Source organism: Erythrolamprus reginae, chromosome 5, assembly GCF_031021105.1.
Source record: "Erythrolamprus reginae isolate rEryReg1 chromosome 5, rEryReg1.hap1, whole genome shotgun sequence".
NCBI lineage: Eukaryota > Metazoa > Chordata > Lepidosauria > Squamata > Dipsadidae > Erythrolamprus > Erythrolamprus reginae.
In genome coordinates, this window is record NC_091954.1 from 33,530,013 (window position 1) to 33,553,300 (window position 23,288).

The 23,288-nt window shown below is 43.0% G+C and overlaps 1 protein-coding gene across 5 annotated transcripts in view; it reads left to right on the forward strand.

Moving 5' to 3' along the window:
- STAMBPL1 (STAM binding protein like 1) overlaps positions 1-23,288 on the forward strand; it is a 65,441-nt gene that overhangs the window by 39,116 nt on the left and 3,037 nt on the right. For 4 of the 5 annotated variants that reach the window (XM_070752311.1, XM_070752313.1, XM_070752314.1 and 1 more), the window contains exons 5-10: positions 7,271-7,366; positions 12,684-13,020; positions 13,779-13,903; positions 19,430-19,567; positions 20,877-20,989; positions 22,256-22,355. In XM_070752311.1, coding sequence (XP_070608412.1) covers positions 7,271-7,366; positions 12,684-13,020; positions 13,779-13,903; positions 19,430-19,567; positions 20,877-20,989; positions 22,256-22,355 — 909 coding nt within the window. Of the gene's footprint in view, positions 1-7,270; positions 7,367-12,683; positions 13,021-13,778; positions 13,904-19,429; positions 19,568-20,876; positions 20,990-22,255; positions 22,356-22,647; positions 22,699-23,288 lie in introns of all 5 variants that reach the window. The other variant, XM_070752315.1, reaches the window with a different exon arrangement.

Below are 23,288 nucleotides of genomic sequence, written 5' to 3' on the forward strand. Positions count from 1 at the left end.
AAACAGCATGTAACAATCCAATACTAAAACAACTAAAAAACCCTTATTATAAAACCAAACATACATACATACAAACATACCATGCATAAATTGTAAAGGCCTAGGGGGAAAGAATATCTCAGTTCCCCCATGCCTGATGGCAGAGGTGGGTTTTAAGGAGCTTACGAAAGGCGAGGAGGCAAGGGGCAATTCTAATCTCTGGGGGGAGTTGGTTCCAAAGAGCTGGGGCCGCCACAGAGAAGGCTCTTCCCCTGGGTCCCACCAAACGACATTGTTTAGTTGACAGGACTCGGAGAAGGCCCACTCTTTGGGACCTAACTGGTCGCTGGGATTCGTGCGGCAGAAGGCGGTCCAGGAGATAATCTGGTCCGGTGCCATGAAGGGCTTTATAGGTCATGACCAACACTTTGAATTGTGACCGGAGACTGCGGAGTGTTGGTGTAACATGGGCATATTTGGGGAAGCCCATGATTGCTCTCGCAGCTGCATTCTGCACGATCTGAAGTTTCCGAACACTTTTCAAAGGTATCCCCATGTAGAGAGCATTACAGTAGTCGAGCTTCGAGGTGATGAGGGCATGAGTGACTGTGAGTAGTGACTCCTGGTCCAGATAGGGCCGCAAACGCCCCCCTCGCCACAGCTGAAAGATGTTTGTCTAATGTGAGCTGTGGATCGAGGAGGACGCCCAAGTTGCGGACCCTCTCTGAGGGGGTCAATGACTCCCCCCCGGGTGATGGACGGACAGACAGAATTGCCCCTGGGAGGCAAAACTGACAGCCACTCCATCTTATCAGGGTTGAGTTTGAGTCTGTTGACACCCATCCAGACCCCAACAGTCTCCAGGCACCGACACATCACTTCCACTACTTCGTTGACTGGACATGGGGTGGAGATGTACAACTGGGTATCATCTACATACTGATGATACCTCACCCCATGCCCTTGGATGTTCTCACCCAACGGTTTTATGTAGATATTAAATAGCAGGGGGAAGAGGACCAATCCCTGAGGCACTCCACAAGGGAGAAGCCTAGAGGTTGACCTCTGACCCACCACTAACACCGACTGCGACCAACCGGAGAGGTAGGAGGAGAACCACTGAAGGACAGTGCCTCCCACTCCCAACCCCTCCAGTCGGTGCAGAAGGATACCATGGTTGATGGTATCGAAAGCCGCTGAGAGGTCAAGAAGCACCAGGACAGAGGATAAACCTCTGTCCCGGGCCCGCCAGAGATCATCCATCAACGCGACCAAAGCAGTTTTCGTGCTGTAGCCGGGCCTGAATCCTGACTGTTGAGGGCCTAGATAATCGGCTTCTTCCAAGGACTGCTGCAGTTGGAGCGCCACCACCTTCTCAACAACCTTCCCCATAAAGGGAAGGTTGGAGACTGGTCGGTAGTTGTTAAGAATGGCTGGGTCCAGGTGCCTCCTTTTAGGGATCCGTAAAGGACCCCCTCCCCAAAGAAGCATTGACAATCTCCTGGACCCAGCTCCGTGTCACTTCCCTGCTGGCCGAAACCAGCCAGGAGGGACACGGATCCACTAAGCAGGTGGCGGAACTCACAGCTCCAATGGCCTTGTCGATTTCATCAAGTGTCACCAGATCAAACTCTTCCCAGACAGATGAACAAGTATGGGCCCCAGTCACCTCGACTGACTCATTGTCACTCGACTCTGTTAATTGGAGTCAAGCTCTGCCCAGATCTGAGCGATTTTATCAGCGAAAAATGTGTTAAAATCCTCGGCACTGCTCTGCAAGGGCTCCCCAACTCCCCCCTGGTTAAGAAGGAAACGGGTCACCCTAAACAGAGTGGATGGGCAGAATTCCGCTGATGCAATCAAGGTGGTATGATACGCGCATTTTGCCTCCTTGAGCGCCACTTTGTAAGTCTTAATATGAGCTCTTACAAGTGTTCGATCGGATTCAGACTTACTCTTCCTCCATCGCTTCTCCAGACGTCTCTTCTGGCGTTTCAACTCCCGGAGCTCCACGTTGAACCATGGAGCTCTATGGGGTCTAGTGTCGCAGAGAGGTCGCAACGACGCAATCTGGTCAAGGGCCTCCGCTGCAGCCTTGTTCCAGGCCTCAGCAAGAGACTCTGTCGAACTGCACCTGGACGAGTGCATCTGGAATAACCCCAAGTGCCTTCTGAAAGCCCTCTGGATCCATAAGGTGTCTGGGGCGGAACAACCTAATTGGTTCCTCCTCCCTGCGGGGAAGGATTGGAGCCAGGAAGTCAAGCCACAGTAGAAAATGGTCTGACCATGACAAAGGCAACACTTCTAAGCTCCTTAGTCTCAGACCGTTACTCAGTTGCTCAGAGAGGAATACCATGTTGGGTGCGTGCCCCCCCTAATGAGTCGGACCTTGTACTACTTGGGTCAGGTCCATGGCTGTCATGGTGGCCATGAACTCCTGTGCCAGTCCAGAGGTTTCGCCGAGTGACGGCAGGTTAAAGTCCCCCCAAGACAATAAGTCTGGGGAACCCCACCGCTAACCCGGCTACCTCCTCAAGTAGCACAGGCAGGGCTTGTGACACACAGCTAGGAGGCAGGTACGTGAGAAACAAGCCCACCTGATCCCCTAAGTCCAACTTCACCAGGAGGGACTCGCAACCCGCAATCTCTGGAGCAACGAGTCTACGCAGGCAAAGGCTCTCCCTGGCTATAATAGCCAGTCCTCCCCACCTTCCCTGGGGTCGAGGCTGATGCCATATCTGAAACCTGGCTGGGCAGATTTCAGAGAGAGGAACTCCTCCCTACGGGCCCAGCCAGATTTCAGATACACATGCCAGGTCGGCCTCCTCATCCAGGATCAAATCCTGGATGAGGAGAGCTTTATTTACCACCGACCTGGCATTGAGTAGCAGCAGCTTGAGCCCAGTGCCAGAATTACACTCGTCACCAGTATTCTGGGTTGAGCTCACGGAGCCGGAACACGGGATCGTTATTAAGCAGTGATCCCTCCTTCCCCTGGAACATTTAGCTCCGTGGCTCCTGCCATATCTGCCTCTCCCCAGCAACACCGGAATATTCTGACCCTCTGACACCCCAGAGATAGGTGTCCTTCCCCCCTCCTGCCTCTCCAGCGCCATGTAGGCCAACTATATCATTTACATCATTCCAATTCACCTCATCCATATTGTAACCCCACCCATCCCATCCATACCAATCATTCATTCCATGCAAACTACATCCATCCCAATTATGCATCATTTTAAGAAACCCCCCAATAATTTAATTAAAATATAAATTAATAATAATTAAAAACACTAATAATTAAAACACTAATAAAATAAATAAAAATAAAAATAGAAAATATACAAAATATAGGTAAAAGTGCAGTAGTTCAGTTCATTAAAATAGATCAAGTCAACAGCAAGAAGCAAAAGTGCTAAGTTCTCAGATGGTAGAGTCAAAGGTTGTTCAGAGTCTAGGATCATTCAATATCCCTCCCCCTGCCAGAGAAAAGGGTGTGTGTGTCCATGTCCAGGGTATACTGATTATTAATTACCCTGTCTCTCAAGTTCCTTAATGCCAGTGTTTCCAGATCTTTCCTTCTCTCCTGTCCCATCTGCTGTTACAGTACCTCCAGACCACACTGGTCGGCCCTCCATTGGTTTCCAATAGTTCCGCTGCTTGGGCAACACCTCCAACTCCTGCTCGTCCAGCAGCATCACATGACCATCATTCTTATAAGTTAACATTCCCAGTCCACCGTTTTCCCAGCAATATCCAAAGCCTCCGCGCAACCACAGTCTGATCCATTGATGTTCATAATATTCTCTTCCTCAGTCTCCTCATTTTCCCGTAGACCTCCTTCTCCTCTCTCTCCTCATCATGCAGCTCCCCACCTGGCTGGTCCTCCGATGTTGAACACTCCCACCATTCAGTGTTCCGGCGTCTCAGGTCAGTCCGGGTTGTCCGGTGGGTCTGGCTGCTTCAATTTGGCTGCCTCGGTAACTCTATTCAGCCTCTCGGTCTCTCAGTCTCAGACTGCAGGCAGCTTTATTCTAGCTGGCGGCCGCCATTTTCCGAGCCCCAGCTGATTCCACAACAGAATCTCCATGGTGAAAATAATACAGAGCAAATGCCGCGGAGCAGGGGGCAACGGGCTCTTCCTGGGTTGGGCACAAGGTTCCTTCCTCTGGGGCTCTAAACCCCTCTCTGTCCTCTCCAATTCCAATTCCACAATGGGATCTCGGCGGCAAATCTCCGCGGCAAAGATATTCCAAAAACAAACGCTGCAGAGCAGGGGGCAACGAAATCCTCCTAGGGTGGGCGCAAGGCCACCCCCCACTGGGACTCCAAGCTTCCCTCTGTCCCCTCTGTCCTCTGTCCTCCCGAATGCAAGCAGCAACAAGAGGAGGCAACAGTCAACACGCTGCGGCGCCGCAAATGACAGGCAGCTTAGCCTGTTTTGTGGTCGCCATTTTCCGAAGCCCGGCCGACCATGCCACAAACTCCAGGAACAGAAAGGGATACGGAGCACAGGGGAACAGAGAATGAGAGTCCTCCTGGGCAGCAAGTGCTCACCTTCCAGGAAATGTAAGTCTTAGCTCGAATTTAAACTGCCATTTCCTATATCTTTGATGTTACCCACCGTAGTCCGGTGGAGCAGCAACTCCACCCTCCTCCTTGCTCCCCCACCGGAACCAGAATATTTTGTGTTATTTAGATGACATTTTAGTTCACAGTCCCTCCAAAGGGGGCACACGTACAGATCTTCAGTTATCCATGTCTATTCTACAGGAGCATGGTTTCTCCATCAACATCAAAAAAAGTCAGCTTCATCCTTCTACTTCCCTTCAGCACCTGGGGGCAGTCATTGATTCCCGCCTATCTCAGGTTTTACTTTCTACTGAAAGGAAGATCAGCATCAAAGAGCTTATCTCTCAAATTAGGTCCCAAAGAAAGGTCTCCATCGCCTCCCTATCTTCCCTACTGGGAAAGATGGTGTCCTGTATTGGCATCATTCCCTGGGCACGTCTTCATTCCAGGGAACTCCAATGACTCTTGTTGCCATTCCAAAGAGCAGGAACCAGCCACTCGGCATGCTCCATTCTCGTTCCTCCTGTCATCTTGAGATCCCTCTCATGGTGGACTTCCTCTGCCCTGGACAAAGGATCCCTATTCAGGATTCCAGACTAGTTTACCATCACCACAGATGCCAGTCTGCTGGCCTGATAGCCCAAAACACGGGGTCAACAGAGGAGTCAACCAAGCCAATCAATGCCGTGGAAGTGATCCTAAAATCTAGAAGAATATCTACCAACAGGATCTATGACCACACCTGGTCTAAATTCCACCAGTGGTGTACACAGGAAGGCTTCTCTCCCTTGTGTATCCCCATTCACAGGATCGTGTCCTTCCTCATGAAAGGCTTTCATCTCAGCCAACACTATCCGGGGAGTACTGCACTCTCTTACTCAAGCACCATAGGAACCACTAAGTTCTGCTTCCTTCAGACACCTGTCCTACAAGGTAGCATTCCTGGTGGCAATCACCTCCACCAGATGCATCTCTGAGCTAGCGTCTCGTTCCTTTCACCAGGACTTATGCCAATTCCATCCGGACAAAATAGTCCTTCGATTGGACCCCATCTTTCTACCAAAGGTCATTTCCATGCTCCACAGATCCCAGGATATTGTATTGCCTTTCTTCTGCTCCAACCAAAAGCACCATCTCTCCGTCAGATGGCACACTTTGGATCTAACTAGAGCTCTGTGGATTTATATCCAACGAACCAGGACCTTTCGTACATCAGAAGCTTTATTCGTAGCCTTCCACCCCAGATCTCTGGGGGCCAAGGTCTCGTCCACTGTATTAGGCCATTGGATCTGAGGGACAATCTCCAAGGCTTATGAGTCAACATCCCTCAATGTTCCGCGAGGCATCACAACACATTCTACAAGAAGTGCAGCTACAACAGCAGCTTGGGCAATTCAAGTCCCTTTGGAAGAAGTCTGCAAGGCAGCCACATGGGCCTCTCCCAACTCCTTCATAAGGCACTATAAAATCGACTCTTATGCTTCAGTGGATGCTGCCTTCGGCAGAAGAGTCCTCCAATCCGTTATCTCTCATGATAGCCAACTAATCCCTCCCTAGGGACACATCTATTGGGTATGTCCCACGTGACTGCTGGCCCCGCTCCTTCAGTACAGAGAATAGGCGTTGATTGCTTACATGAATGCCTCTTGTACGCTGAGCAGGTACAGCAGTCACTTCCCTGCCTATGTACTTCTGACTATGGTTGTGCCTTTTGTCCTTCTTTTCTTATCTATGAGAGTAGAGCACTGTTGGAGCCACCACTTTTCGAGCCTAAATCTACGGATTCGCAAATTCTGGGGAAGGGGTAGATCCAGCAATCTTTTAAGACAGGCTCGGTCCTCTGTGGATTGGACAGCGAGCAACCCACGTGACTGCTGTACGCGCTCAGCGTACGAGAAGAGGCGTTCAAGTAAGCAATCAATACCTATTTTGTGAATAAAATAATAATGATTATTATTATTAATTATTAATTATTTACTATTAATAATAATTAATAATAACAGAGTAGGAACTGATTTTTTTTATGCTCGAGGGTTGTTGTGTTTTTTAAAAAGCATTAAGGACAAATTCTGAAAGTTGGCAATCTATAATCTGAGGAATATTTTGTCTATTACTCAAAAGTAGAATGCAGGTAGTTCTTGACTTAGGACCACAATTGACCCCAAACTCTCTGTTGCTAAGTGAGACTTGTTAAGTGAATTTGGCTCCATTTTATAATCTTACATGCCACAACGTGTAAGTTAAGTGAATCATTGCAGTTAAGTTAGTGACACACTTGGTTAAATGAATCTGGCTTCCCCATTTGCTTGCCAGATGATCACAAAAGGTGTTCACACCACCCCAGGACATTGCAACTGTCATACTTATGAATCAGTTCACAAATGTCTGAATTTTGATCATTATTATTATTATTATTATTATTATTATTATTATTATTATTTATTGGATTTGTATGCCGCTCAAAATCACCCAGCTGGTTTTCATCAATAAGGTGGGAATAGAATTCACAGTCTCCTAGTTTCTAGCCTACATATAATGTTTTTATAATTTTTTTAAATAATTTAATACTATACTAGTAAATCATTTATTTTACCTGTAGGATTATGCTATTCAGCACAGGAAGCAGCAGAAGTATTTATGTGTGTGTTTGCATATGTTTGTGTGCATGTATATGTGTATAAAATTGCATTTTATTTCTCTTATTTTCTCTCTAACAAAGAAACTGAAGGATGTAGCATTTCCAAGGACTGATGAATTGAAGAAAGAGTTGTTAAAGAAATACAATGCAGAATACCAGGAATATATGCAAGATAAGGTACCTTTTACTTTTTAGCTATATAGATAAATATAAATTCTCTAATACATTATCTGAATAGCAGTGCCAAAGCAAAATTATAAATTTATGTGGTGAAAGCCACTATAAACTAAATAACAATTTTAAAACTCTTATCGTTCATTTTGGTTTACGCAAAGTGACTACTTTTGCCTTTAAAATAATAAAGAAAGTGATAAAGAAAGTTGATGTGGCCTGCTGGAAAGTGTTGTTAGATCTTGAAGCGCCAACATCTTCCATTGAATGATGCTAAGCTCAGAGGCCAAGCTCAGAGACAAAACAATGAAATCCTGTTGAGTCCAGTTCTTTATTTGGTTACATTTAAGAGACAGAATCTTGCCAGACTAAAGCCATATCTTCTAAACTAATAGATGTATCTTAGGATTCTAGGATGGCTATTTTGAATCTCTTCCAACCACCCCTACATATCTTGAAATTGAATAGTCTCTTGATTAGGTTTCTCTCCTGAAATGTACTGCCACCCCCCTATGGTGCTCCTGAAAATCCCCCACTTCTCATCCCACCACATACTAGTCCTTTTTGTGTAATGTCTGTGGGAATGAGATTGTCATTTATGATGGTTGCAGTATCCAGGTGTCATTTGTTTCACCTTTTGCGATCTTTTGACAAGCAAAGTCCATGGGAAATCCAGATTCACTTAACAACCATGTTATTATTTAAGAACTCCAGTGATTCACTTAACCAAAGGCGAGAGAAGTCATAAAATGGGGCAAAACTCACTTAACAAATTTATCATTTAACAACTTAAATTTTGGGCTCAATTGTGATTGTACATTGAGGTTGTACATCTTTATTAGAAATTGGGAGACCGTGATGTTGGGCCTTAGCCATGAAAGCCAACTGGGTGACTTTGGACCAGTCACTCTCTGTATCTGAACCCAACTCACATCGCAGGGTTGTTGTTATTATTATTATTTACAGGAGGAGGAACAAGTGTTGACAATGTCCGCTGCCTTGAGTTTGTATTACAGTGATCCCCCGTTTATTGCGTCCCCAACCATTGCGAACAGGGTACTTCGCTATTTTTCAACCCGGAAGTCAAAAATACCATCTACGCATGCGTGCCCTGCACGCATGCGTAGATGGCAGCGGCTTCCCTGGGTCTTCCCCCTCTTGCTGGCGTCAGCGAGGAGTTTCCCCACCGCCCACGCAAACTCCTCGCTGCCGCTCGCCCGCCCTTCGCCTGCCCACGCCGTTCGCTCCCCCCTCTTGCTGTCGGGAGGGCGAGAAGCCCTCCCCAGCACCCGCTCGCCCGCCCTTCGCCCTGGCGGAGAAATTCCAGCCCCCACCTGGTCCCGCCCGATCCTCCTCCCTGAGGCAGCTCGCCCTCCCATGGCCGCTTCCTCCACCCTCTATTGCAAGCCCTCGCCACCGCAGCCAACGCGCGCTGCGATCTTCAAGCCCGGCTCCTTTCGGCCCAGCATCCCGGGCCAAGCAGCTGCCTTCCGTGACTGAGCCTGGCTGGCCCGGAAGATCGTAGCGCGCGTTGGCTGCACCGGCGGCGACATTGCTGCCGGCTTGGCTTCGCTCGCCGCTGCAGCCAACGCGCGCTACGATCTTCCGGGCCAGCCAGGCTCAGTCACGGAAGGCAGCTTGAAGATCGCAGCGCGCGTTGGCTGCGGTGGCGAGGACTTGCAATAGAGGGTGGAGGAAGCGGCCATGGGAGGGCGAGCTGCCTCAGGGAGGAGGATCGGGCGGGACCAGATCGTAGCGCGCCGGACGGGGGTCTCCCGGGCTGCCCGATGCGACGGCCGCCCAGAGCGCTTGGCCAAGGGGGCTCCACTTCAGGTGCCGGCGGAAAAGCCCGGCAGCCAAGCCGGCGTCTTGCGATCGCCGCCTGCCCGCTTCGCCCGGCTCCTGCGGGTCACTTCGGGGGCTCTTCCTCCCTCGGGGCGCAAATAAAAAACCCCCAGCCCTGGAAGTTCGCCGCGTCTGTCAACGCTTCTCTTCCCCTTCCAAGCGCCCGATCGCAGCCTGGCAAAGCCGGTGCAGACGGGGATAAAAAACACCCCCCCTAAAAAAGCCCGGGGCGCCACGCGCAACCACCTGCCTGCGTTCGCGGGGGGAAGATCCCCGCTCGCCGCCAAGGATGCCGAGGCCGCCCGGGAGAGGTCAAAGCAAGCCGGGCCCGGCGGGCGCCCTGGAGCCGCCGGCAAACAAAGGAATAAAAAAGGAGGAAGCCGAGCGCGGGGAAGAAGCGAAAGCGCCAATTTGCACAACTCGCAAAAGCGCGTGGAAAGATCACAAACACACACACACAAAAGCCGCGCGGGATCTGCACGCGGGGCTGGGAGGGAAAAAAGCGCCTCTTTGCAAAGCAGCAGCCACCCGATCCGGGGCGCGGGACCCCAGGCTCAGTGACGGAAGGCAGCCGCTTGGGCCGAGAGGAGCCGGCCTTGATCCGCCAACGCGCGCTACGATCTTCCGGGCCAGCCAGGCTCAGCGGATCAAGGCCGGCTCCTCTCGGCCCAAGCGGCTGCCTTGATCCGCTGAGCCTGGCTCGCCCGGAAAATCGTAGCGCGCGTTGGAGACAGGCTTTGAGTTTTGGCTGCGGGGCGAGGGAGTTAGGAAAGTCCTACTTCTCCCCCCGCAGCCAAAACTCAAAGCCTGTCTCCTGCTGCCCGGTTTAGCCAGGACACGAGCGGCGAAATGACTTGGAGGAATGTGAAGCTGAAACCGGCCGGTTTCATCTTCACATTCCTCCAAGTCATTTCGCCGCTCGTGTCCTGGCTAAACCGGGCAGCAGGAGACAGGCGGTGGGCTGGGAGCCGCAGGCGAAAGGAGCTCGGGCATTGTTCTCCGGACCCCGCCCGCAGCCTGGAGAGGGAAAGGGCCGCCGCGGGGCTGAGCGGGCGGGGTCCGGAGAACAATGCCTGGCGCCGCGCTCCGATGCCCGAGCTCCTTTCGCCTGCGGCTCCCAGCAGCACTTTGAATCCAGCAGCTTCTGCTGGATACGGGCGGTGGGTGGGACGAGCAACGCGGAAGCCAGGGGCTGTGGCAGCTCGCCCCCCCATCGCCCGTATCCAGCAGAAGCGGCGGGATTCAAAGGGATTCAAGGCTAACTTCTGCGCTTGGCTTGAGGACTCAGCTCGGAAGCTGCACGGGTGTTTTAAAAGGTCTCCGCCGGCATGGGGGGCTTCCTACCACCTCCCGAACCCCCAACTCGGGTTTGGGGGGGTGCTAAGAAGCCCCCCATGCCGGCGGAGACCTTTTAAAACACCCGTGCAGCTTCCGAGCTGAGTCCTCAATCTTCGGCTCCTCGCTAGCGCTGTGGGAGTAAAAACACCGTCTGCACATGCGCAGACGGTGTTTTTACTTCCGCATCGCTACTTCGCGAAAACCCGCTCGTTGCGGGGGCTCCTGGAACGGAACCCTCGCAACGAGCGGGGGATCACTGTATTTGTAAAAGTAATAAAGGCAGAATAAAAATAAATACATAAGTAAGAGATAAGAGTACATACAATCTATTGTCATCTACCCATTATTATTATTATTAATAATAATAATTTATTAGATTTGTATGCTGCCCCTCTCCAAAGACTCGGAGGACATCCCAAGCCCTCCATTGTAAGGACATCCTTGTTCCAGTGTCAGCAATTGTTGAAAATGCAGTGATTTTGTTTGCCAATCTTTGATGCTCTATTTCAGACAGAAGAACCAAATACTGTATATAATTTTCTTAAATACATTATTTATTTCCTTAGATGTTTTTATCGCTGTTTGGAAATTACAATTGTTCTCCTTTAGAGAGGCTGCTTAAAACCTATGAAAATAATTAGGTTTTAAGTTGGGGCCTAATGGGCCCCATTAGAACATAAGAAAAGCCATGCTGAATCGGGCCAAAGCCCATTGAGTCCAGCATTCTGTGTCACACAGTGGCCCACCAATTGTACGTGGGGATCTTGAGCAGAAAGAGAAGGAAAAACCCTCCCTTTCCCTTGACCCCCAACAAATGGTACTCAAGGGAATCCTGCCTGCCTCAACCAACATAGAGGCGGCACATGGACATCCACATTGTATTATTTATTTACAATTTAATATTTTGTGCTACCCTTCTTTAGAACTAAGTTTTTCCACTGCAATTTATAACCCATTAAATTAAAATTAGTATTTCATTAATCATTAAGATAGACAGTAAAATAAACAAAAGCAGCAGCTAGAACAATTAAAGGTTTCTGTGCATCATAAATATGAATTATTAATATATTGATATAAATGAAAAAGCCTGAGAAAATAAAAATATTCCTTGGTACTGAAAACAGGTAAAGTCAATGCCAAGAAGATTTATTTGCTGAAATATTGCGGAGATGGAGTTATTGTTGATATTTATTAGAGGTAATTATAAATGACTTTGTAGCCTAGCATATTGTTGGTGAGATTGTATTTGCTTTTGTATATGGAGTGTTCTTCTAATACTAAAACATTACAAGTTAAAATGTGTAATAAGTGTGAAATATGCACCAAAGAACAGCTTCTTTTTGATGCATGTGTAAATTGTATGTGAAGTTATTCAGGTCCAACACTGGAATTTTTTAAGAAGATGTTGGATAACCATTTGTCTGAAGTGGGGTAGGATTTCCTGCCTAAGCGGGGGGGTTGGACTAAAACATTTTGTATAAATAACTTTCTAAAATGCAGTATAACTCTCCAGATTTATTTCACATAAGCCTAATGATTTAGTTAAGGTCACAGTCTTTTCCTGATATACCTGTCTAATATATATTTGTGATACAGGTTTTTCTTTTTGTTTCTCAAATTCAAACAAAATATGGTGGCAAGGTTTTGAATAAATATGACCTAATGAAACTTGCAAAATGGGTCAGAGGGTGGCAAATAATTATTTAGACCATAGAGTGGTATTGAATTCTAGCAGTCTATTATTGGGACTTCAATAATCAAAATAAATTAAGCTGGAGAAAATCTCTAGTCCAAAGAATTAATCATCTTCCAGATCCAGATCCTTTGCTTTTAAAATCTATGTTAAGTATAGGAACTTGACCCATTAGACTTCCAAATGTTCCTGATTTGCAGTTGTTAGCTGTCCTCATCTTCGCCATGCTAAGCTAGGGCTGTTAGAGTTATCAACATCTGCAGAGTGATGTTGTAACATCACTCTTCAGATGTTTATAATATCTGGAGATGTTCTTGATAAATGCACCGGATATTAAAGTATTCAGATCTATTACGATTAATGTTGTTTAAATGCATTGCACCTTCTCACTTGGATTAACCCTGTTTTAGCTAACGACATGCTCTTTTAATGTATTCTGTTTTCCAGAACAAAGACAAAGCTGAGTTACTGAAGAAAATAGAACAAGAGAAATTAATTGAGGCAGAAAAGAAGCGGATTGCACAGATCCGTAAACAGCAACTGGAAACAGAACAGTTTCAATTCTTCGAAGATCAGTTAAAAAAGCAAGAAATAGCTCGTGTTCAGAAAACTAAGAATAATTCAGTTACATCAGAGCCAGCTGATGGGAACACATTGTCATCTGCTCCACACCTGAACAATACCTTCCCCAAAATAATTGCAAACAAGTGTGATGCTTCTGCTAGTCAGTCTCCTCCAATCAGTCGGGCCTTAAAGCCAGCTGCTACCTTAAGTGCCGTTCAGAGTAAGAAAGTACATTTGTTGTTATTGTTTATTTTTCTAAGTTATTAGCTGGATAGGTATTATAGATAATTATATAACAATAGCACTTAGCAATAGCACTTTTACTTATATACCGCTCCATGGTGCTTTACAACCCTCTCTAAGCAGTTTACAAAGTCAGCATATTGCCCCCAACAATCTTTGTCTTCATTTTACCAACCTTGGAAGGATGGAAGACTGAGTCAACCTTGAGACTGATTAGATTCGAACTGCTAAATTGCAGGCAGACAGCAGAAGTAGACTCATTCTAACCCTTGTGCCACTGCGACTCATAGACTTAGACTTATATATTACTTCACAGTGCTTTATATTCCTCACTAAGCAGTTTACAGAGTCAGCATATTTCCCCCAATAGTCTGGGTCCTTATTTTACTGACCTCTAAAAGCGTCAACCTCGAGACGGTTGGATCAAACTCTTGCCAGTGGGCAGCGTTAGCCTACAATACTGCATTGAAACCACCGTGCCACCACAGCACTTATCATTTCTTAGTATGTTTGGTTTGCAATAAAGAAACAAAAGATGGATCAGGTCCAAAAAGGCTGTTTTGATCAGGATAAGTCAGATGTAAAATCTTTAGATCAGCTTAACACTTAAACTGAACACTTAAACACACACACTAAAACAGCGAACTGCCTGCTGAGTGCTTTTCAGATTATATGATAGGAGAACAGTTCATACTGTAGACTGCTGTGTAAATGTCACTCTTCTTTTTGTTATAGATGATGCTACTGAAGGGCTACGAAGTGTGGTTCTACCCAGTGATCTTTGTTACAAGTTTTTGCTGCTCGGAGACGCAAACACCGCAAGAGGAATAGAGACGTGTGGCATTCTTTGTGGAAAACTGGTACAATAAAACCTTCACATTTGTATGACAAAGGCACTTTGGATGGTACTTCGACTGGAATGAGTTTTTGATATGACAACATGATGAAAGTAGATAGGAAACATCAGTGTACTGATGTAGTAAATGAGAGAGGGGGGTTCCCCTCTGTGAGGGTCTTTTCAAGAAATATTGTACTATTTACTTTTGTGGACATATTATTGATCTTAAGGACTTTGAAAAACCTGTAATTATTAAGCTATTTTCCTGCTATATGCACAGCTTCCTTTTTGTGATTTTGCATTGCATTTGTGTTAGTTTGGGAAATTTTATTAGAAAAAAAATGATGTTAAATAAAATGATGGGTACATTATGCAAGATTTTTGGGAGGGAAGGAAGAAAATCTTTTAGCAAATATAACTTGGATAGTTTCTTTTCTTTTTTTTCTTTTTCTTTTGCCATTGAATAAGGTTTCTATCATTAGCAGTGAAGATGTTTCTAAACCAAAGGTGTCAAAGCAGCATTATGGACTTTTTTCTCCTTTGCTAAACCAGGCGTGAGCGTGGCCAGCACATGATGCATCCAGCCTGCAGGCTGGCAGTTTGACAGCCCTGGTCTAAACCATGACTTTCAGATTAAATGCTGAGTCCAGGATTTAAGGACAAATATTGATTATCTGAAGTAGGGGGTTGGACTAGAAGACCTCCAAGGTCCCTTCCAACTGTTATTCTATTCAGTTCTGTTCTGTTCTATTCTATATATTAAAATAATTATAACCAAGCTATTTTTTTTTAAGTTTTAAAATCCAGGCTGTAGCAGCTCTATCCTGTATACATTAATATGGAGTGGAGTTAATAAGAGTGTAATAAGTTTTCTCAAGTAAAATGGACCAGATTACTTGTGGGACCGCCTTCTGCTGTATGAGTCCCAGCGACTGGTTAGATCCCACAGACTCGGGAAAATTGGAGTTTTAGACTGTTTGTTTTTAATTATTATTGGATTTCAGGATTGTATTGTTTTTCACGTGTTGTAAGCCACCCTGAGTCCTCCAAGAGGGGCAGGATAAAAATCCAATCAATCAATCAATAAAACACTTAAAATTATTTTTTATTTATATTGAAATTTATAAACTAGCCTCAAACAATTTTAAGATAGTCAAAGAAAAAACAATCAGCCAAATCTGATAAAATTACTAAAAAAGCTAGACTAATGATTCTGACCACACTTTTTTTTGGGGGGGGGGGGGGGATGAATTGCAAATAATCTATGTGCTGTAGCTGTAACCTTCCTGGCATTTTTTCCAAGATCGGATCAGCACCAAACCTACAGAACTAAATCATTTGACTCATCATTTGTGTTTGGGAATATTAATCAATACCTCCCTGAATCTTTGCCACTTAGCAAAGAGACTAATTATCTGTTATTGTTAGTAATGATTTTGTAAAACTTTCAAGCTACGGGGAAACAAATCCTTCAGAGGAAATGATGCAAAAAGCCGCCCCGAGTCTGCGGAGAGGGGCGGCATATAAATCTAAATAATAAAATAAAATAAATAAATAAAAAGAAAGAAAGAATAGCTCAGAGAATTTCAATTCAATATCTTTTACTTGTTGGTTAAAGAACCATTTGGGTCTCTAAGACTTTGGGATGTTTGGCTGCAGTGGTTTAAAATGTGGTCTAGAAAAGTATCCCATTAGGAATCAATCCGTCTATTTTAAAATTAATTTTATTTTCCTTATTTCTTTACCACCATTACATATCCCTAGAAAACTTATAGATAATGGAAACAATTAAAGCTATAAACATAATCATAATTCTCAATTATGCACCCAGTGGACTGTATTAAAAAAGGCCATCTTAAAAGCCACTGGACTGTATGTAAGACAAATAACTAAAGGTAAAAGGAAGAAGAAACCGCTATGGTTTAGCAATGATGTAAGGGCTATAGTCAATGAAAAAAAGGCTGCCTATAGGAGGTATAAAGAGACTGGAAGTATAGCTGATAGGGAGGTGTATAAAATGAGACAGAAGGAGGCGAAACAGATAATATATGCTGCTAAAGCCTCAAAAGAGGAAGAAATTGCCAAATCTGTAAAGAAGGGGGATAAAACCTTCTTCAGATATATTAGTGATAAGAAGAAGAAAAACTGCGGCATCACGAAACTTAGTACCGGGAATAATACATGCATTAATGGGAATAAGGAGATCGCTGACCATTTCAATAGCTACTTCTGTTCAGTTTTCTCAAAAGACACCGTACAAAATAATACTATAGAGGGATATAGCATTGCTTCCAGCTGTACGGATTCAGCTCCAGTGATCTTAGAAGCCGATGTCTTAGAAGAACTTGAACGATTAAAGATAAATAAGGCAATGGGTCCAGATGGCATCCACCCCAGAGTTCTTAAAGAACTCAGATCTGTCATTACTACCCCCCTGACTGATTTGTTTAACCAATCCTTGTTAACAGGAGAAGTTCCTGAGGATTGGAGAATGGCCAGTGTTGTGCCTATTCACAAGAAGGGCAGTAGAGAAGAAGCTGGTAACTACAGGCCAGTTAGCTTGACATCAGTTGTAGTTAAAATGATGGAGACTCTACTCAAAAAGAGGATAAATCAGCACCTAAAAAACAATAACTTATTGGACCCAAATCAGCATGGCTTTACTGAAGGCAAATCATGTCAGACTAATCTCATTGATTTCTTTGACTATGTCACAAAGGTGTTGGATGAAGGTGGTGCCGTGGATATTGCCTACCTGGACTTCAGCAAAGCCTTTGATATGGTTCCACATAAAGAGCTGATAGATAAATTAGTGAAGATTGGACTTAATCCCTGGATAGTTCAATGGATTTGCAGCTGGCTGAAGCATAGACATCAGAGAGTTATTGTTAATGGCGAGTATTCTGAGCAGAGTCAGGTTACAAGCGGTGTGCCACAAGGGTCTGTTCTGGGTCCTATTCTTTTTAATATGTTTGTGAGTGACATAGGGGAAGGTTTGGTAGGGAAAGTTTGCCTATTTGCCGATGACTCTAAAGTGTGCAATAGGGTTGATATTCCTGGAGGGGTCTGTAATATGGTAAATGATTTAGCTTTACTAGATAAATGGTCAAAGCAATGGAAACTGCAGTTTAATGTTTCCAAATGTAAAATAATGCACTTGGGGAAAAGGAATCCTCAATCTGAGTATTGTATTGGCAGTTCTGTGTTAGCAAATACTTCAAAAGAAAAGGATTTAGGGGTAATGATTTCTGACAGTCTCAAAATGGGTGAACAGTGCAGTCAGGCGGTAGGGAAAGCAAGTAGGATGCTTGGCTGCATAGCTAGAGGTATAACAAGCAGGAAGAGGGAGATTATGATCCCGCTATATAGAATGCTGGTGAGACCACATTTGGAATACTGTGTTCAGTTCTGGAGACCTCACCTACAAAAAGATATTGACAAAATTAAACGGGTCCAAAGACGGGCTACAAGAATGGTGGAAGGTCTTAAGCATAAAACGTATCAGGAAAGACTTAATGAACTCAATCTGTATAGTCTGGACTCTGGAGGACAGAAGGAAAAGGGGGGACATGATCGAAACATTTAAATATATTAAAGGGTTAAATAAGGTTCAGGAGGGAAGTGTTTTTAATAGGAAAGTGAACACAAGAACAAGGGGACACAATCTGAAGTTAGTTGGGGGAAAGATCAAAAGCAACATGAGAAAATATTATTTTACTGAAAGAGTAGTAGATCCTTGGAACAAACTTCCAGCAGACGTGGTAGATAAATCCACAGTAACTGAATTTAAACATGCCTGGGATAAACATATATCCATCCTAAGATAAAATACAGAAAATAGTATAAGGGCAGACTAGATGGACCATGAGGTCTTTTTCTGCTGTCAGACTTCTATGTTTCTATGTTTCAATAAAAAAAAAAAATATAAAATAGTCCACTGCAAACTAGGAAGGAAGGAAAGCATAGCTGTTTCTATTAGTTTATGTCCAAAGTAGAGGCTAGTTTGATCTTGGAAATAGGGAGAATGTTCCAGATAAGCATTGAAGAATATCCAAAATCCATATGGACACATTTCTAACAAGCTGTTAGAATGCAGTATTGCTGAGTGATTCTGCCCACAGCCCATAATTCAGTTTTGATGGGCTCAAGGTTGACTCAGCCATCTATCCTTCTGAGGTCAGTAAAATGAATTCCCAGATTTTTTGTAGGTGGCAATATGCTGACATTGTAAACTATCCAGAGAGTGCTGTGAAGCAATATGGAGCAGTATATAAAACAAAGTGCTATTGGTATTGCTAATCGTAATGGAAATCATGGTCTCAAAATTTGATAATGTCAAAAACTTAATTGCCTTCCCTCAAGATGGATTCACTTGAACCTTCCAGGATTTTGATGCATGAAAAAATTTCCACATCTCCAAACTTGTTTGATTGTTCCGATTCTTTGTCATATATGTTTGTGTTAAGCTGTTCTCTTCATAAAGATCATAAATGTGCGTTTTATATATAGCCAATTACCTTATCCTTATCTGAACAGAAGGAGATCTAAATTCTAGTTCTAAATTATTCATTATTCCTGGAAGAGAAGTTGAGAATATTGCTGCTGTTTCAGATTACAGAAGTACTGAAACAACTCTACTGTTTGACTAATGTTGTAATGTAAAAAAAAACCCTAAATGGTAGCATAGACCAAGTACCATATTTTGCATAGCATTAAATTCAATTCAAACCATTTTGAATTGAAATGCCTCATTGTGAAATGTGAAGTTCCCTAATTTGAATGAAAAAAATAAATAGCTGTTTTGAGATTAAAACAATATTTTGATGTGTTTTGCACAAGTTGTATTTTACGCTCAGAAGAGAAATATTAATACTAAGAAAAACCCCTTCTAAGATATTCAAAACAGTCCATCATATTTTCAGGGGTAGATGCTTTGCATTTGAAATAGGGTACTGTATTCTGAATCCAAAAGTATTTACCTCAAAACACTTCATGCCCTTCTACTTTGAACTACTGAGCAGCTTTTATGAGATCACTTTATTCTAGGCAAGAAGCTTGTATATTCTGGGCAAGAAAATGAAATTTAAGTAATAAGAATAAGGAAATAGTGTTTATTTTAAAAATGGCTGCTTATTGTTTAAGAGACTTAAGTAACATATAACTAAGAAAGAAAGAAAGAAAGAAAGAGAAAAAAGAAAGAAAGAAAGAAAAAAAAGAAAGAAAACAAGTTCTTTGTAGGTTACAATATTTATTCTTGGAATTTCCAAGTAGGAATGGTAAAGTTTTGTGTTATCAATCCGTACTGAACTAGAGAGTCCAATGGCATATTTTTTTTCTCTGGACATTTTTGTATATAGTATACAGAGCCTCCCTAGTACAGGAAAATCCAGGGCCCTTATTCTTCCTTTTGTTATAACAATTCTTTGGTATTGATTGGTGTTAAATGTGCACAGTTCCTGTGAAATAAATAGTTTTTAAAAATGGTTGGTGCCAGTGCTGCTCTGGGAATTGATGTCCTCAAGCTACTTTCTTGGCTTGTGTCTTCCAGACTCATAATGAATTTACTATTACTCATGTAATCATACCAAAACAGTCTGCAGGACCAGACTATTGTGACATGGAGAATGTGGAAGAGCTATTCGGTGTTCAAGACCAAAACGATCTTCTCACGCTAGGATGGATCCATGTAGGTAGAGATAAGTATGCTTGCCTAGATGATAGACATTTCTTGCACCAGGCGGAAATTCCAATGTAAGATTGCATTTTCTTTAAGCTAATGTTCAGAACTGTGTGCTGTCTGGTAGTAGACCAGATCAGCTTTCTTTCTCTCAGAAAAATGTATCTTTGCATTTTACATACATGCATACACAAGCATATGTTTGCTTTTTATATTCATATGTACATTCTATATAAAAGATTTTCTACTCCACCGTTAAAGCAACAATATTGAAATACTGTATATTGTTTGAATAAAGTTCAAATTTGGTGATTGCCTTTTTCCTTCCATTTCTTTAAATCCCTGTCAGTTCTTTTAAAATGAGATAACGTCTTAGGACATGGCTTTGAGACTTGCTGATTTAGGTACATCTCTATTAGTTACAACATTATTGTTTTATGACATTGAGTTACTGTGTATAAGTAGGGTGGCTGCATAAATGTGTTTAATAAGCATTAAAACCTGTTCTGGGTCAATACTAAAGAACATTTTCTGTTACGATATCAGTTATTTGGAACATCATCCCCATGGATATTAGATTGCCCCAGCTCTATCGGCCTTTTTTAAGGCCTTGCAGAAAACTCTATATCACCAAAGATGGTGGCTGGGCTGTATAGTAAAGTCTTTGAAGTAGTTATGGAAACATTGACTTGATAGTGTTTTGGTTTTATTTCCACGTAGTAGTAGTAGTAGTAGTAGTAGTAGATGTCATTTTTAACTTTCGATAGCTACCCAGAGTCATGTTTTGACACTTGTGAGAGGATTGGGTGCCTAGAAAATGGCCACCATCTATGACTGCTGTCTCTTTAAAACTCTTTGTAGCCAACACAGCAATTGCTGCCTATAAAAGTTGAGCAGAGAATCAGCTATGTGTGGTGGTGTTTTTGTGTGAGAAAGAGACAAGGAGGTAGGTGCATGTTTCTAAAGCAGCCTGAAGCTGATAGAAAGAGTTACTATTCTCCAGCAGTAGCACTCACAAGGAGTAATAGTTGGAGAACAGTAGGAGGAGGTGCAGCAGCAATGGGGAAGAGTGGAGTAGAGAACATAAAGTTCCAGCCTATGTGTGCTTGGGAGTGGACTAACTAAGGACATGTGGTGTTGTGTTAGCTCTTTCGTGTTTTGAAATAACTTGGGTATATTAAAAGAATCTGTGATAGAGATGATGAAATAAATAACATTTCTTTATTATTTAGTAAATAACAGGTGGGTCTAGCTAATTCTGGATTTTTTTTCTTTTTTATTCATAAAATAAAATGTAAAATGTTGCCTTTCCCTGCAGTCCCATCCAACCCAGACTGCGTTCTTATCTAGCGTTGATCTTCATACACATTGTTCTTATCAGCTGATGCTGCCAGAGGCCATTGCGATTGTTTGTTCACCAAAACATAATGAGTGAGTCTGAGTTTCCTTTTCCATCCTCAGATAACTACGTTCAGATAATTCGTTTATTGTGTTCTAAGCTATGTGTTCTTAGTTTATTCTATTCTTTGTCACCTGTAAAATGTTCAAGAATGCAAGGGGGAAAAAGAGAAAAATACATATTATACGAGTTTCAATCTTTACAGGTAAATAGTATACATTTTTAGAATCAAATTTAATTATGTTATGCTTTCTGTTATGCCTTCTCATATTGCTCTCTCTCTCTCTCTTTCTGTTTTATTAAACCTGAATAGTTTTATTATTGAACCTCAGGTCCTCAAATCATCTTTCTCACTTTCTAGGTTTTTGGGGAAGAAAATATTAGGGGTAGACACATAGACAGAGGTTTAATAGAAGTCTTCCTTACCCTCCATGGGCCTTAGAAAGAAATCTTCGTGAATTCTTCTCTGTGCTCCAACCTGTCATTATAGTCCAGATATGTCCCATTAAATGGTAGTGACACATTTATGTTTGTGGTCTTCTCTATATTTTTTATATTTATTTACATCCTTTAACTTAAAAATGCCAGGGATTCATCTTTTACATGTGACTGTGATATGTTTAGACTTGATTAAACCACTAAGCTATTTTTGGTTCAATTTTAAGTTGTGGATTTTTTCAAAAGTAGGATATTATTTTATTTGTCATTTTAACATTTTCCTGAAGCAATCAAAATATTGTAGACCTCTGGCCCATCGTTTCAGAGATCACTTAAATCATTTGTGATGCAATTGTGCTATAGCAGCTAACTCCAAACTTGGCAACTTTAAAACTTGTGGACTTCAACTCCCAGAATTCTTCAGCCAGCTAACTGGAGAAGTCTGGGAGTTGCAGTCCACAACTCTTAAAGTCGCCAAATTTGAAGACCTCTGGGCTGTAGAAATGACTGCATTAATTCAGGCAAAGATCACCTTTGCAAAGAAGCTTCTCAGCATGAGAAGTAAACTTATTTCTGAGCATTAGATAGTCCTTGGTTGTCCTAATATTGTAGTAACAGGTTTGTCCACAAGGTGACTTCATTAATGTGATTTTCAAAAAGTGACTTGAATTGTTGAGTAAATGGCTTCTCTCGGGATTATATGTTGTATCTCCATTAGCTGCAAGCTACAAATTCAATTTGCAGGCTGATTCCACAAAGTTCTTGTATTTTTTGTGCAACTGAGATCAGCATTATCTGCTATAAACACCTGTTAAATTAGTGCTGTTTTCTTAGATGTAACATTTTTGTTTGTTTTCTAGGGTGGGAATCTTCAGACTTACTAATGCTGGCATGTTGGAAGTTTCTGCTTGTAAGAAGAAGAGCTTTCACCCTCATACCAAGGATCTTAGGCTATTTAATGTAAGAGTAGCCTATTAATTTTAAACATTCTGTATATTCACTGACCCACTGTTCAAAATGCAGGAATGTGAATGTAGTATAAGTTAACATCCATCTTCTCCAATCTAGTTAATCCAGATCAGTTCAGGGCTGTCAAACTCACAGCCTGCGGTTGGATGTATCACACATTGGCCATGCCCATGCCCATGCCCAGCCCAGTTTAGTGACAACACAAGTTTGACACCTATGATCCAGATAGTCCAATTCTTATCACCAGCCAGCTTGGAGAAATCTCATGTTTATATTTTGGCAGGAAGATTGAAAAGAATGGCACCAGGACCGAGATTAGTCCAACAGTACTTAGGTATGTGTTGTAGGCTGTTCATTTCATACATTAGTATATTTGTTCATTTGGATAGGAAGCAGAAATTCAAATGCAAATTCAAACATGCCTGCAGTGGAAGTATAGAAATTTTACCAAAGCTCCTAAATATTGCAGGCATATTGCAGAGGGTCAGATGCAGATGAAATTAATGTGGGACATACTAATTTTGCATAGCTGCTGTTCCCAACCCATCAATTTCCAGATGTTTTGCATTGCAATCTGTAAAATTCAGAGTTTGATAACAAGATAGTCTTAAGAGCCTTTTCTTCACCATTCCTGTCTTGTTCATATTCAAAACCTCTGTAATGGTAAAAGATATACTGCTCAGTGTCATTCTGTGAGTGAGATGGATGCTGTCTCAATGAGGTTGCTTACCACGAGGAGGTACTGGGTTTAGTAAACTGGTGTAACAAAAACAGACTCATTTTAAATGTAGAAAAAGATTATTGTTGATTTCAGAAAAGGCAGGCACAGCCACACACCTCTACATGTAAATGATTCACCTGTGGAGGTAATTAGAAACATCAGGTTTCTGGGTGTGCAGCTTACAAATAGGCCAGCTTGGTCAC